The 11721-nt window shown below is 42.8% G+C and overlaps 1 protein-coding gene across 1 annotated transcript; it reads right to left on the reverse strand.

Annotated features, from left to right (window-relative positions):
* Positions 1 to 2099: 2099 nt before the first annotated feature.
* On the reverse strand, positions 2100 to 5238 carry LOC104141843 (uncharacterized). The gene is made up of 6 exons (XM_009671401.2): positions 5130 to 5238; positions 5017 to 5055; positions 4551 to 4847; positions 3572 to 3871; positions 2794 to 2895; positions 2100 to 2525 (listed from the first exon to the last, which is right to left on the reverse strand). The coding sequence occupies exons 1-6, from the start codon at positions 5158 to 5160 to the stop codon at positions 2497 to 2499; spliced, it is 798 nt and encodes a 265-aa protein (XP_009669696.1). The 5' UTR covers positions 5161 to 5238; the 3' UTR covers positions 2100 to 2496.
* Positions 5239 to 11721: the final 6483 nt, after the last annotated feature.

Consider the following 11721-nt stretch of genomic DNA (forward strand, 5'->3'; position numbering starts at 1 on the left):
ATTGGAGGGGTGGCCCATAAGGACAAGGAAAGGGTGAGAACAGTCATTGTACCATGCATCCATGGCTTAACCGTAGAGCTCTGATATGTATATTCTACTTTTAATTCTTTACTATACTTAATAGCTGTGTTATACTTGTAGATTGTCTGCTGTTAATTGTTTAGTGTTGTCCAGTGTCTGTCATATGTGTAAAACCACTTAGCTCTAATAAATTCTTATACTGGACAAATGATGATCTCTTGAGTTCAGTGAGACTAACCCCAGAAACCGAAAGAATCCTGGATGCCCCTCTAGTGGTGGGTCACAGGGAGTATTCACCTCCATCTCCAGGCAGTTTACAATAGGTTTTGATTTAGCAGGAGCAAATGAACTCCCTGCATCCTAAGGTTTTGAATTTAAGGGGATGTTCATTGACCCATCCATGGCTAAATCTTCCCAGTTCCCAGCAGGTAGCAAAGAAGGGAAGAAAGGGACCTTTTTGTGGACTTTGCTGGCTTCCCCTATGGAGACAGTTTTCAGCAGCAAAAGTTGTAGGAGATAAATCTCATCCAAATCTGATTACACAGAGCAATTCACAGACAATCTCTTAAGCACTAACCCGTCACTGATATCTCTACAAAGCTGCTGGCACTGGAGAGTACCTCTTCCCCTGATTCATCCCTCAAGTATCAGCAAGTGTATGGCTCAGCCTTGTCTTCTGAGCTGTGACTTCCAGCCTGTCCAAGAAAACCCTCATGAAGATCTGTTCTCTCTGAGGGTGATGAATGTATACCCACAGGCATTCTAACCTGGCAGTGGGCAACAGATGAGGATGATATTTCCCCATGTGATATACAGTATGTAGACATTATGACGGCTCCAAGGAGAGCACTGAAGTGGGTACAGCACCTGACAGAAAAAGTATGGATTTATTAGCCATTTATAAAAGTTCTATAAAATGTTAGACATGAAGGGAGATTTGCCCTAAACTGGACACTGGTTACTGCTATCTATCTCATTGGTGTCAAAGGTTTGTCTATTGGAGTAGATTAGAGAGTGCAGGATTTCTGAGTCTCATCTTACCTTCTTGTCTACCCCATCAGACCCCATGCTCCCTTCTGAATCCTGAAATGGCAACCCTTGAGATCTAGGTGCAGACCATTTTCTCCAACCCAAATCCCATCAAAGGGAGGGGAGAGGAGAGGAAGGAAAGGGAGGGAGGGGAGGAGAGTGGAGTGGAGAGGAGGGGTCTCTTGGGCAAGTCTGATTTACACCAGTTGAGGAACAGATCCATCCAGATCCTGATCTCAGTGGAGCCATGATTGGTTGTTGTATTAGCTGGGAAATACAGAGTCTGGTCAAATTAGATCACACCTGATATACAGTTCCTGAGGACTTTTCTCCTGCCTGGTAAATGTGACTTACTGTGGTGTTCTGACACAGAAGAGTCATGTGTCCAACAGCAGCAAGAGCAGAGAGTTGTTTCTTCTGCTGTGGGTTCTGTGGGACTCGGTTAGGAGTTTTCTGCTCCACTACCGCTCCTCTCTATCTTCCAGGGACCATGCTACTGCAGGGAGAGTTGTGGAAGGGGCTAATGTGTGCACAAAGCTTCCTGCAAACATAAGCATTGGGCTGACACCCAGCATGTGGTGTAACCCAGCATTCAGAAGGGAAGTTGGCATTTCTGAGCTTTCTTCTTAATGCTGAGGGCAGGCAGCAGAGCTCTTTCCCATTTACCCGGCATCATTTGCATCCTCTGGTGCTGAAGCAGGAAAGTTCGATCTCTACAATGTTCCCATGCTGGGGGTCACTTCTTCCATCTACTTTTCCTTTGGGAATGAATTCTGGCCTAAGGGATCAGATCCCAGGGACGTTCACTGTGATCCAGCCCCCACCTCCCTTTTTTTCCCCCTCTCCAAGATATCAGCTGTCTACAGAGGCTAATCCAGTATATGTTGGCAGTGCAGGTTTTTGTTAGCCCTAGACATCCAGCATAGGCAATCCAGAGGGACAAGAACAGATCTGCATGTGTGCCCTCCACCCTTCTGTCAGGTCCCACAGTTCAGAGACAAATGCCCAAGCTGCAGTGGTCTACCACAAAGGAGTCTGAATTTCAGATGAAAGTAAGAACCAGATTTAATGATAACATTGTGGAGTTACATGTGCGGTGGAGCAGACACACACACATGCACGAACACACATGCATGCACATACACACACACCCTGCCCCCTCCCCCACACAAACACACGCTCCAGGGTGGAGGATAGGAAGATACATCTTTTGATAAAACCCACTGCACAAAGACACAACACCCACCTTTAATTAGAGAGATGTGAGACATGTTTGAAGGCACAGAGGAGAGAAGCAGGACAAGTAATTTAAGTTCAGCATTCATCACTTTTGTCTCTTGGGGACACTGAAGCAGGCAATAGGGAATTAAGCAGGGTCCTAGGGAATGGATTGCCTTTGCTAAATAGGGTAAAAATCTTTGGGGATGCTTCTTCTGCTCCATATTGTTATTGCATCGTGAACCCCTCCTCCAGATCTGCAAAGAAGGGAAGCAAGAGCATCTGAAATTGCTTTCTTTAGTCTCAGACCTCTACGGGAGATAAATTTGAGGGCCAAATGAAGAAGAAGGGTAAAGAGAGCTCCTGTTCCAATTTTCTAGCCAAAACATCCCCCAAAGTTTTAAACAGGTGGATTTTTTTCCTTTTAAAGGAATAGGAAATAACATAGTGGATCCTTTTTGGCAAAGAGAATAAAGTCCCAGGATTATAAGAATCAGTGTGGCCTAATCAAAATAAAATATTTACCTTTTCTCTTCATCAGGCAGTGGGAGAAGAAAAAGATGAGACCGTTGATGGTAAAGAATGAGCCGCCCACAACAATCTCTCGCATCCAGCTGATTTTCTGGCCTGCATGGGTAAGGAGAAATCAATGGTGATTTTTTCATTATGCAATATTTCCCCCCTAGTGGAGAAAATTCATCCTACCATAAGCAAACACATCTATAGCTTCTATTCCACCCATGTATCAGAGAGAATGAGGTTATCTTCCCTCCAGATCTTCCACTGCAAATTTGCAGATCAGAGGGAATGGGTGTGAGAGTCAGTATATCTCCAGTTTCTGCAAACATATCAGTCAGCAGTTGAATGCTCCTACAAATAAGAAGCTAAGCTGTGTTGGCCACCCTACCATGAACTTATAATCTGCTATACTGGTCCTTGGAAGATTGGTTAGTGGCTAATCCTCTTTGAAAGCTATGGTGCATATCCCCATCGGGTATGCATCACCCTAGACAGCTGTGAACTTATCAAAAAAGCCTTATCAAGTGATGAGAAACTCCTTTAATTTAGATTTTTCCAGTATATTTCATTCTTTTGGTAAATAAGCACATGGATGGGTATGGCAATGAGTTCATTTAGTGAAGGATAGAGAGACTGAGACAGGCAGAGATAGATGTTCATATAACAGGAGGGGATGGAGATGAGATCCATGAATGAATTCATAGACAAGTGCATGCAGATAAATTAATTGACGATAGATCAGTAGTTATTGGATCCCCTAGTGTGCAAGGTTTTAAAAACTCACTTTTCACATACACATGGACCCAGCGGCTCCTCTCTGAGCGAACAGTACGTCTAGACCAAAATACAAAATAAGCACAACTGTAAGACCCAGAGACCTCCTCTCCTGTGATCCTGAGGTTGTAACTATAGTTCTTAATATTTGATACTGGGATAGAGATTGCAAGTCCAAAATCCCCATAGTACTGGATTTCTCTAGCATAGGCTGGAGATGAGGGGACAGAGCAGAGTAGCTTGACATAGTCCCCAGATATGTAGACATGTTGCTGAGGATCCAGGGACAAAACTGGGGCCTTAGGAGCACCTACAAAAAATAAAAAAAAAAAAAAGAAAAAGAAAAAGAAAAAAGAAAACAAAATAAATGAATAAAAAAACCGTGCTAGCTATTGACACTAGACCCTGGGCAGATGGAGCCCCCATAAAACCTATGAATGATGAAGGGAGCAGAAAGGATATTAATTAATCCTTTGAACATTACTGGGATGAATATACATCCTTTAACTACAAAATATCTTTGGGGGGGGGGGGAGGTAAAGGGATCACTCTTGGCTCTTTTTTTCTATATCACTCTTGAACCATGAGTAGTGGAAAACAGTCCCACAGTTTTCAGAGACAATAACTCAGACCAATTTACGAGGCTTCACTGAGGTACAGAAAAATATGTATTTTTGATATAGCCTGTATGGGAAGGCATGTGATACACCCACAAACCCAATGAAAGCATTGTGGTTGATAGGTGCTAAAAGAATTCTTGGATGCGGCACAACTTATGAAGCCACTGTAATGCAGTCTTATTCCTGCTTTCTGGAAAAGAAATCCAGTAGCATGTAAAGAGGTTTTGAGAAGGCACAAACTCAGCCAGAGCAACTTCATTTTGGACTGGCAGCCAAATGATGGGGCCACTCTTCAAGGTCATGGTCTAATGGGAGATGTACAGTGAATGGGGTGATGGTACCCAAGTCATATTCACAAGAGAAACATACCTTGCACCTTAACTGAAAGAGGAAGGCTCCTATTGGAAGAGATTGCTTGTCCAGAATCCTCCACCCAGTACATGCAAGTGTACTCTCCACTGGACATTTTTGCAGCTGTGAGCTGGAGCCAGGCAGCTGTGTGGTGATAGGGTGCTATCTGGTAGATTTGGTCCCCACTTTGGTTGAAGAACCAAAATCCGCCTATTGTCCTCTTTGTTGGAGCCAAACATATCAAAGCTACACGCTCCCCTTCATAGTATACATGATAACTGGGGTCTGTGGAGAGGGTAGGGACTGGCAAAGGGTCTAGAAAAGAAAGCAAAGATTTAGAGAATGGGAGGGAACCCTCAGAGAGGAAAAAGAAGATTAGACACCTCCCTTTCTCTCCATTTTACAAGATGCAATTCAATCCCATCCTGTTGCTGAAGGCTCACCTTTCAGTTGGACGTCTTATGACAGGTAAAATTGTACTTACCTGCAGATACTGCAGCAAACAGGAACACCTGGAGGAAGACTGCAAGAGAGGGACATTGAGAGCTTTGAGAAGATAAAACAGTCTGCTAAAAGGAGATGAAGAAAGTCACTTACTCATCAGATGCAGAAGGAAAGAGAGCACCATATCGAGCCAAACTCTTCCAGAGAACAAAGATAGGCACGTGACCAGGCTGTATTTCAGGACCCAGGAAGTCCTGCCCCCTTTGGCATTCAGTCAAGCAGGCAACACCTCCCCAGTGCCACATGATCATACTGTTCATAGTTTATTTCTACTCAGCCATGAGATGGAAAACCAAGATATATCATAGAGCAAAACCATGAAACAGAGTCATTGGACAGTCCCTCTATAGATATTGGAGAGGACATGACAACTTCAGGGCATGATACTGCCCTTCCATACTATATGTCTAGGGAATATGTCTCTCTGGATGGATGTTTACCTCATCCAGAGGTAGGTGCTGTACTTGTCCATTTATTCTCCTAGAGGCCCCATCTGGCTTATTGAAGGTTTCCTTTCTGTCAATAGGGCTACTATCAGTGATTTAATATCTTAATGACCAACCATCTATCCATGTACACTCTCATCCACCTATGTCTTTGTATGCATCTCCATGCATTACTGTTGAGCTACACTTATCCATCTGTACTACTCAGTTTCTGCTGCTCTCTGCTTTTGGTTCAGTGTTTCTGAACACAGACTCACATATCCACTAGTGCAGGTATATGCAGATATTGAATTTGTGAAGATCACTAAGTCAACATGATTCTCTAGCTAAAACTACCCAAACTAATACCTGAAATATCCTAAAATCCTGCCAGTCTAGGCAATGAAGAAGGTGTTCCACCTGAAAATGTGGTCACTCTGGGGTTGATCAACCACCTGTGGATCAACCTGGAAACAAATTTCTAGCACATGTCTAATATTTCCTAAAGACCTTCACCCAGCGGTCAACGTCTTCAGAAGACTCTGCACTGAAGGCAGCTGTTCCTTCAAAACCCAGCTGTTAGCACCTGAGTGCATTAAGACTACTAATCCTTAATCTAGTAAAGTGGAATTCATTTAGATTCAAGCTGAGAAAAGCAATTCAAGTGCCTAAATGAATGCTCAGTGTCATTTTCAGCATGCTCAGATATGTTGAAAGGAAATGGATGATACAGCATCCTTCAGAGATGATGGACTACATTAACTATAGGTTAATGTAGGTGTCGAGAGGATAGGGCCAGACTCTTCTCTGCGGTGCCCAGTGACAGGACAAGAGGCAATGGGCAGAAACTGAACCACAGGAAGTTCCATCTGAACATAAGGAAAAAGTTCTTGACTGTGAGGGTGACGGAGCACTGGGACAGGTTGCCCACAGAGGTTACGGAGTCTCCTTCGCTGGAGATATTCAAAACCCACCTGGACGCCATCCTGGGCAATATGCTCTAGAGGTCCCTGCTTGAGCAGGGGGGGTTGGACTAGATGATCTCCAGAGGTTCCTTCCAACCTCAACCATTCTGTGATTCTGTGATTCTGTGAACTATTAGAAGTAAAAATTATATTACTGAGAGGAAACAAAAGAGCTTATTTGCAAATACAGAACAAAAGAGCTTGGTTCAGGAAGGGCAGGTGATTTCTGACTGCTTTTTTAACTGTAGAAACTTGTAAAGAATTTAGGCATCAGTTTGGATGAATTTGCAGAAATTCTATATGCCGATGAGGCCTCCCCAGTAAAAACAGCTACAAAACTCAGCATGTCTCTGAATTTATCTTTTAACTACATGTAACATATGTTGAACAAGATTATTTCTTCTGTTAGAAGTGCCTTTCTGATTTCTGGCCATTGATTGATATCAGCACTGGGAAATTATATCTTGAAATTTAAAGAAATGGTGCTGATATGCTCTTTAAGGGATTAAGAAGGAAGCGATATCACAGGGGTTTTAGCAGGGCGGGGAAAGACTGGTTGAGCCTGGGTGTAAGATACTTTGAGGTCAGCATCTAGTTGCATCTAATAATGGGTTGCAGAAAGGGGATCTCTGGGGTTTCTGGCCAGCTCTGAGAAGAAATGGGATTGATTGGATTACAGCTGGCAAGGGTCTTAAGAGCCAAGATACTGGAGTTATTTCCCCAGGCCGGGGAGAAGAAAACCATTGCATCAACATAGCACAAGATATTTGTGTAGGACTTTCCCCCTGCCTGAGAAGAAACAATGCTGACTCTGATCTGATATTTACCTCCAGAATCAGCTGGATGTGTGCTCATGATCACAGTTCTCTGAATTCCATTTGGGTTTGAGCTCAGATTTTCTCTGACCCTGGTTAACCCCTCCTCTCATCTCTACTGTCTCTATTCATAAATGATGAACTGAATCCCATATATCCCATTCCTCCTCCCCCTAAATCATATATATAGGCAAGTGTCTCAATTCATTTAGATGCAACTGAAGGTTTTTAAACACTGGCCTTTGATATCCTGCTTTTAAAAAGTTTTTGACTTCTTCTTTGCAACTACATTTCAAAGACACATATTGGACGGGGAAGGGGGGAGCACAAAGCAAAATAGAAAAGAAATTCATCAGTCCTCTTTTTTTTTTTTACCTATTAAGATAAAAACAAAAAAAAAAAACCCAAAACCAAAAAAACCCTTCCAGTTATTAAACACTAACAGCCTCTTTGTTTAATCCTATGGCACTGGTGTGAGCTCCCAGAAATCATGGAGTTGTCAATATCTACATCTCCATCTGTCTCTTACTGGAGAGAGCAGCACCTCCAAAAGCTGTTGGATTCTCCCTTTATTCTTCCTGGAAAAACAGCTTAGACTTGGAGAACTTGAAGGTGAAACAAGTGCCTAGTTTTGGCATTGACTTCTGTTATAGATGCCCTAGAGATTTATCTTGCCTGAGTTCTGGTATGTCAGTCCAGAAACAGATATCTATATTTGATCCCCTGAATGTCCTTCAGCTCCCTTCCCGGCATCTGAAATAGCCTTAGGTCTATGTCTAGACATGGAAAATGGTTCCCAAAAGTAGAAATAAGGCTTCACTCTGCTTCTTCCATCTTCTTTTGCGTACATGTTGACATGCCAATGCTCTGTGCTGCTGGAAAAAAAACCTTCTCAGAACTGTCCTACGACATCATCCAAGCTTAAGTGACACAGGACTACCTTGCAACTGCTGACTACATGAAAATACAGGATAAGGTCTAAGCAAGCACTGACTTATAGAACCTGAGTTCCTGTGGAAATAATTCTGGTAAACCAGGAGCGGGGAGGGTAGGAAGAGGCAGCAGTGGGGAGCCAGGTCCTGGGCTCAGCGATATGAGCACAGTATTGGACATTGACATGAATGATGCAGTTTGGTGATGTGTTTTTGCTGTTGTAAGTTACAGGCATCAGATATAATCAGGTGCTTTCTACCGAAAAAAAATGTCTTCTGCATGCAAACCATGTAAATGTAGTGCTGAGCAGGGTGAGATACACAGAGGAAGAGGATGTGTGTGTTTGCATGCACCTCTTTTTTAACCTCCACTGATGAGGCTGAAAAGTTACTGCCTGAAAGGATGTGACATGGATGCTGAGCAGTTTAAGTCCTGGAGCACAGTCTTGTCCGAGGCAGATCTTTCTCAGACAGATCATCTCTCTCTTTCATCTGTCACAGCCTAATCTGATCCTCAAACCAGAAACCAGCCAGGAAAAGGAAGTAGAATGACTGGTAAGATCTGATCTGATAAGCTTCTACAGCAGAAAGAAAATGGCAGAGCTGTTATTTGACAGTCAGATCCATTTGCTGAAGGTAAGATCACGTGTTGGGAGCCTTTCCAACTCCACTACAGCAAAGAGTTTTCACTTAGCTCCTGCTACCATTCTCCCTCTCCAGAGGACATCAGTGCCCCGCTAACACACTCTCTTGTACTAGCCTACCAGATCCCACAGCAGCAAGAAATATATTCTGGAGGATGAATGAGCACAACCTCTGCCCATTGAAAGAAGGACCTTAAAGATTGCAGGCATCCTCATTGCACTACTCAAGAAGAGGATTTCCACCCTTTGGGACTGCAATTCCCAGTGTTTCTTGCAGTATCAGCTAGTCTCAGGGTGCTTCTTCCACTTCAGGTCATCAGAATGTCAATGCAGCAACAATGATGTCTTGACCATTGCACTTTTGGCTTTGACTTTTGACATTGGCTTTTCCCAAACAGCTCCCTAGAAAGACATACATGCATAGAATTATCTAGAGACAGATAGAGGAGTTAGCTAAACCCAGAAAAATCAACAGGACACTGGAGGTTAGTGTCCAGAATCAATGTAGACTAAATTGTAATTCCTACACCAATATATCCGTGTTTCCTGCAAGCTCCCTATCTCCAAATGAAGATGCATTTCTCTCCTCCAAACTGTCAAGAGATGTTAAGCAAATTATATTCATGATCTACATATCTCAGCAAAGGCCTTAACTGTACTATAATAAATCCAGTCTTCTTATGCAAAGACAAAGATTAATTTTATTCCCTGTATCTTTTCTGCTTCAGGATTTCTTAGTCCAACATTATAATAAGCTTGAGCCATTTCCAAAAAGTTTTCTTCTGAGTCACCTTGGCCAATGCTCCTCTAAGGCCTTGGAGATGAAAAAGAAACAGAGCAGAATGGCAGAGAAACTCTGGTGAATTTCTCAAAAGTGTGCAGATCCTGCTCTCTCCTTTCTCTGCATTCCTACTTCTGCAACAGTACCATCCAAAAGCAGGAAATATTTCAACTAAAGACATGACAAAGCCAATTACAAGTAATGTATCACGTAACCAAAAGATCATCATCCTCAGGAAAAGACTCAGAGTGGAATTCCCCCTAAGAATAGGAAATTGGGTTCCCAAAATCATCATCAAGGGAGTGGAAAGGGGAAACATGCTATAACTCAATCTTTTTTTTTTTCTTTCAATCTCTCCCTATGTGTGAATTCAGAGAGTCTGGCTGCCAGGCAGTACATTATCCCAGAGACGTAAGGTAAAATAAAATGTTGCTTTCCTCCAGATCTCCCATATCATAATAATTCTATATTTGTAATATCCTTACCTAAAATACAGACAGGCACAGGCTGGTTCCAATTTTCTAGGATCCACCTCCCAGTCATTTTCTCCTCATACTCACAGCTAAATACAGCAGTTGGCTGGTATTAGCCTGTGGGATTGGAAGTGTAGCCAGAGCCCTCAGACTGGCTCCATTGCCCCAGTACTAACCTCAGATCCCATGATACTAGTGATGGCCTTAGGTTTGTCCATGTGGAAGAAAGATGCCCTCTTTCTGGCACTCCCAGGGCCCATGCAGGTGATGAGCAGTGGCTGGCCAGCCCTGAGGTCCCTAATATGGGATCTACAGAGATGGAAGGCTAAGAGGCTCTGCTGGTGAAGAAAGGTGGGATAAAAGGTCAAACCTGATGTTCCTACCTGAGATTTGGCCCTCATTTAGCATGTAGAAGAGAGGACATAAAGGAAAGGTGGACTGCAAAAAGCTCGAGGTTCAGGGTATAGAAAGAAGAGATTATTTCCCTCCTTCCATATTCCCCATTCCCCAGGAGTCACTTCAGCTCCTACTTAATTTATATTGCCTTCATTCATCACTTAATGAGCAGGTCATTCTCATCTTTTTTTTCTTCAGGAAGGTGTTATAGGTTGGCTCAAGAGAGGCTTGATTTCTCCAGTGGAGATGGAAAAGTGAAAATAGAGAAGTGAGAAGAGGAATCAAGGACTTTTAACAAAGTAAATCTACAGCTACAGGATTCTCAATATTTCATGAGCCATTGGGATCAGAGGAGTTTGAAATGGAGAGGTATTAATGTGACTAGCCAATATAAGCAATAGGTAGGTTTCTACAATGGATATTGCTATATGTGAGCACTCTTTATTTAATAACATTGCCCAGAAGCAAATGAAAGTAAAGATTAACCTGATTGGGGGTGGGGGAGAGGGAGGGGAATAGATCTCCAAATTTCTCCAAAAAAACCCAAAACCAAAACGAAAAATCACAAAACCCCACTGTTCTGTCTTTTCTGGCATTTCTACTCACTGAACAGCAGAAGAAACAGTATCTTGCCACAGAGACATAACTGCGCTCAGATATGAGCTCTCAGTCAGCTTCCTTAGGTGTATACACACATCTGAATAATATTTCAAACTCCATCTGAGTTGTACTCTGTAACTTTCCTCTGCCATCATCACTGGGAATTATTCTAAAGCTCTGTTACAATGACTGTTAAAAATTCATTATCTTGATGCCCTCTCCAGCCCAGGAGCTAAACACCTTAGGTGACACTCTTCTGGGAGACGCACAGGAGCATGGGGTGAATCTAGAGAAAGAGAAAAAATGAAGAACAACATTTAGTCAGCTATGACATGATTCAAAGCACTCCTAGCCCATGAGGAAGGAGTGCTCATATGAGCTTGGGTGTTATCTACCCTATCATATTCTGCAGGAGATAGAAATCCCAAAGCCAGTTTCAATTGCAAGCAAATATTTCAGATGTAAAAGAGCCTGAACTGACTGATTCAAAGGAAAAGGTCCATCTGAGCTACATAGTCCCCAGCTGTTTGGTGAGATCCCAGTAGCAAATTCAAAGAATAAACAAGGAAGGAATGAGCCCTCTCACGTGACATGTCACCTTTGCAGAGATAGAGACAGCTAGGAAGCAATTTACTCCACATATTTTCTGGCATC

This window comes from Struthio camelus, chromosome 29, assembly GCF_040807025.1.
Source record: "Struthio camelus isolate bStrCam1 chromosome 29, bStrCam1.hap1, whole genome shotgun sequence".
NCBI classification, from domain to species: Eukaryota; Metazoa; Chordata; class Aves; order Struthioniformes; family Struthionidae; genus Struthio; species Struthio camelus.

Bases quoted from the DNA above. Each gene is read 5' to 3' on its own strand.
- LOC104141843 (XM_009671401.2), bottom strand. From the start codon at position 5,160: ATGGTGCTCTCTTTCCTTCTGCATCTGATGA. The intron at 4,848-5,016 runs GTAAGTACAATT...TTTCTTTTCTAG, and splicing joins GTTTGCTGCAGTATCTGCAG to ACCCTTTGCCAGTCCCTACC. The intron at 2,896-3,571 runs GTGAGTTTTTAA...TTACCCATGCAG, and splicing joins GGTCCATGTGTATGTGAAAA to GCCAGAAAATCAGCTGGATG.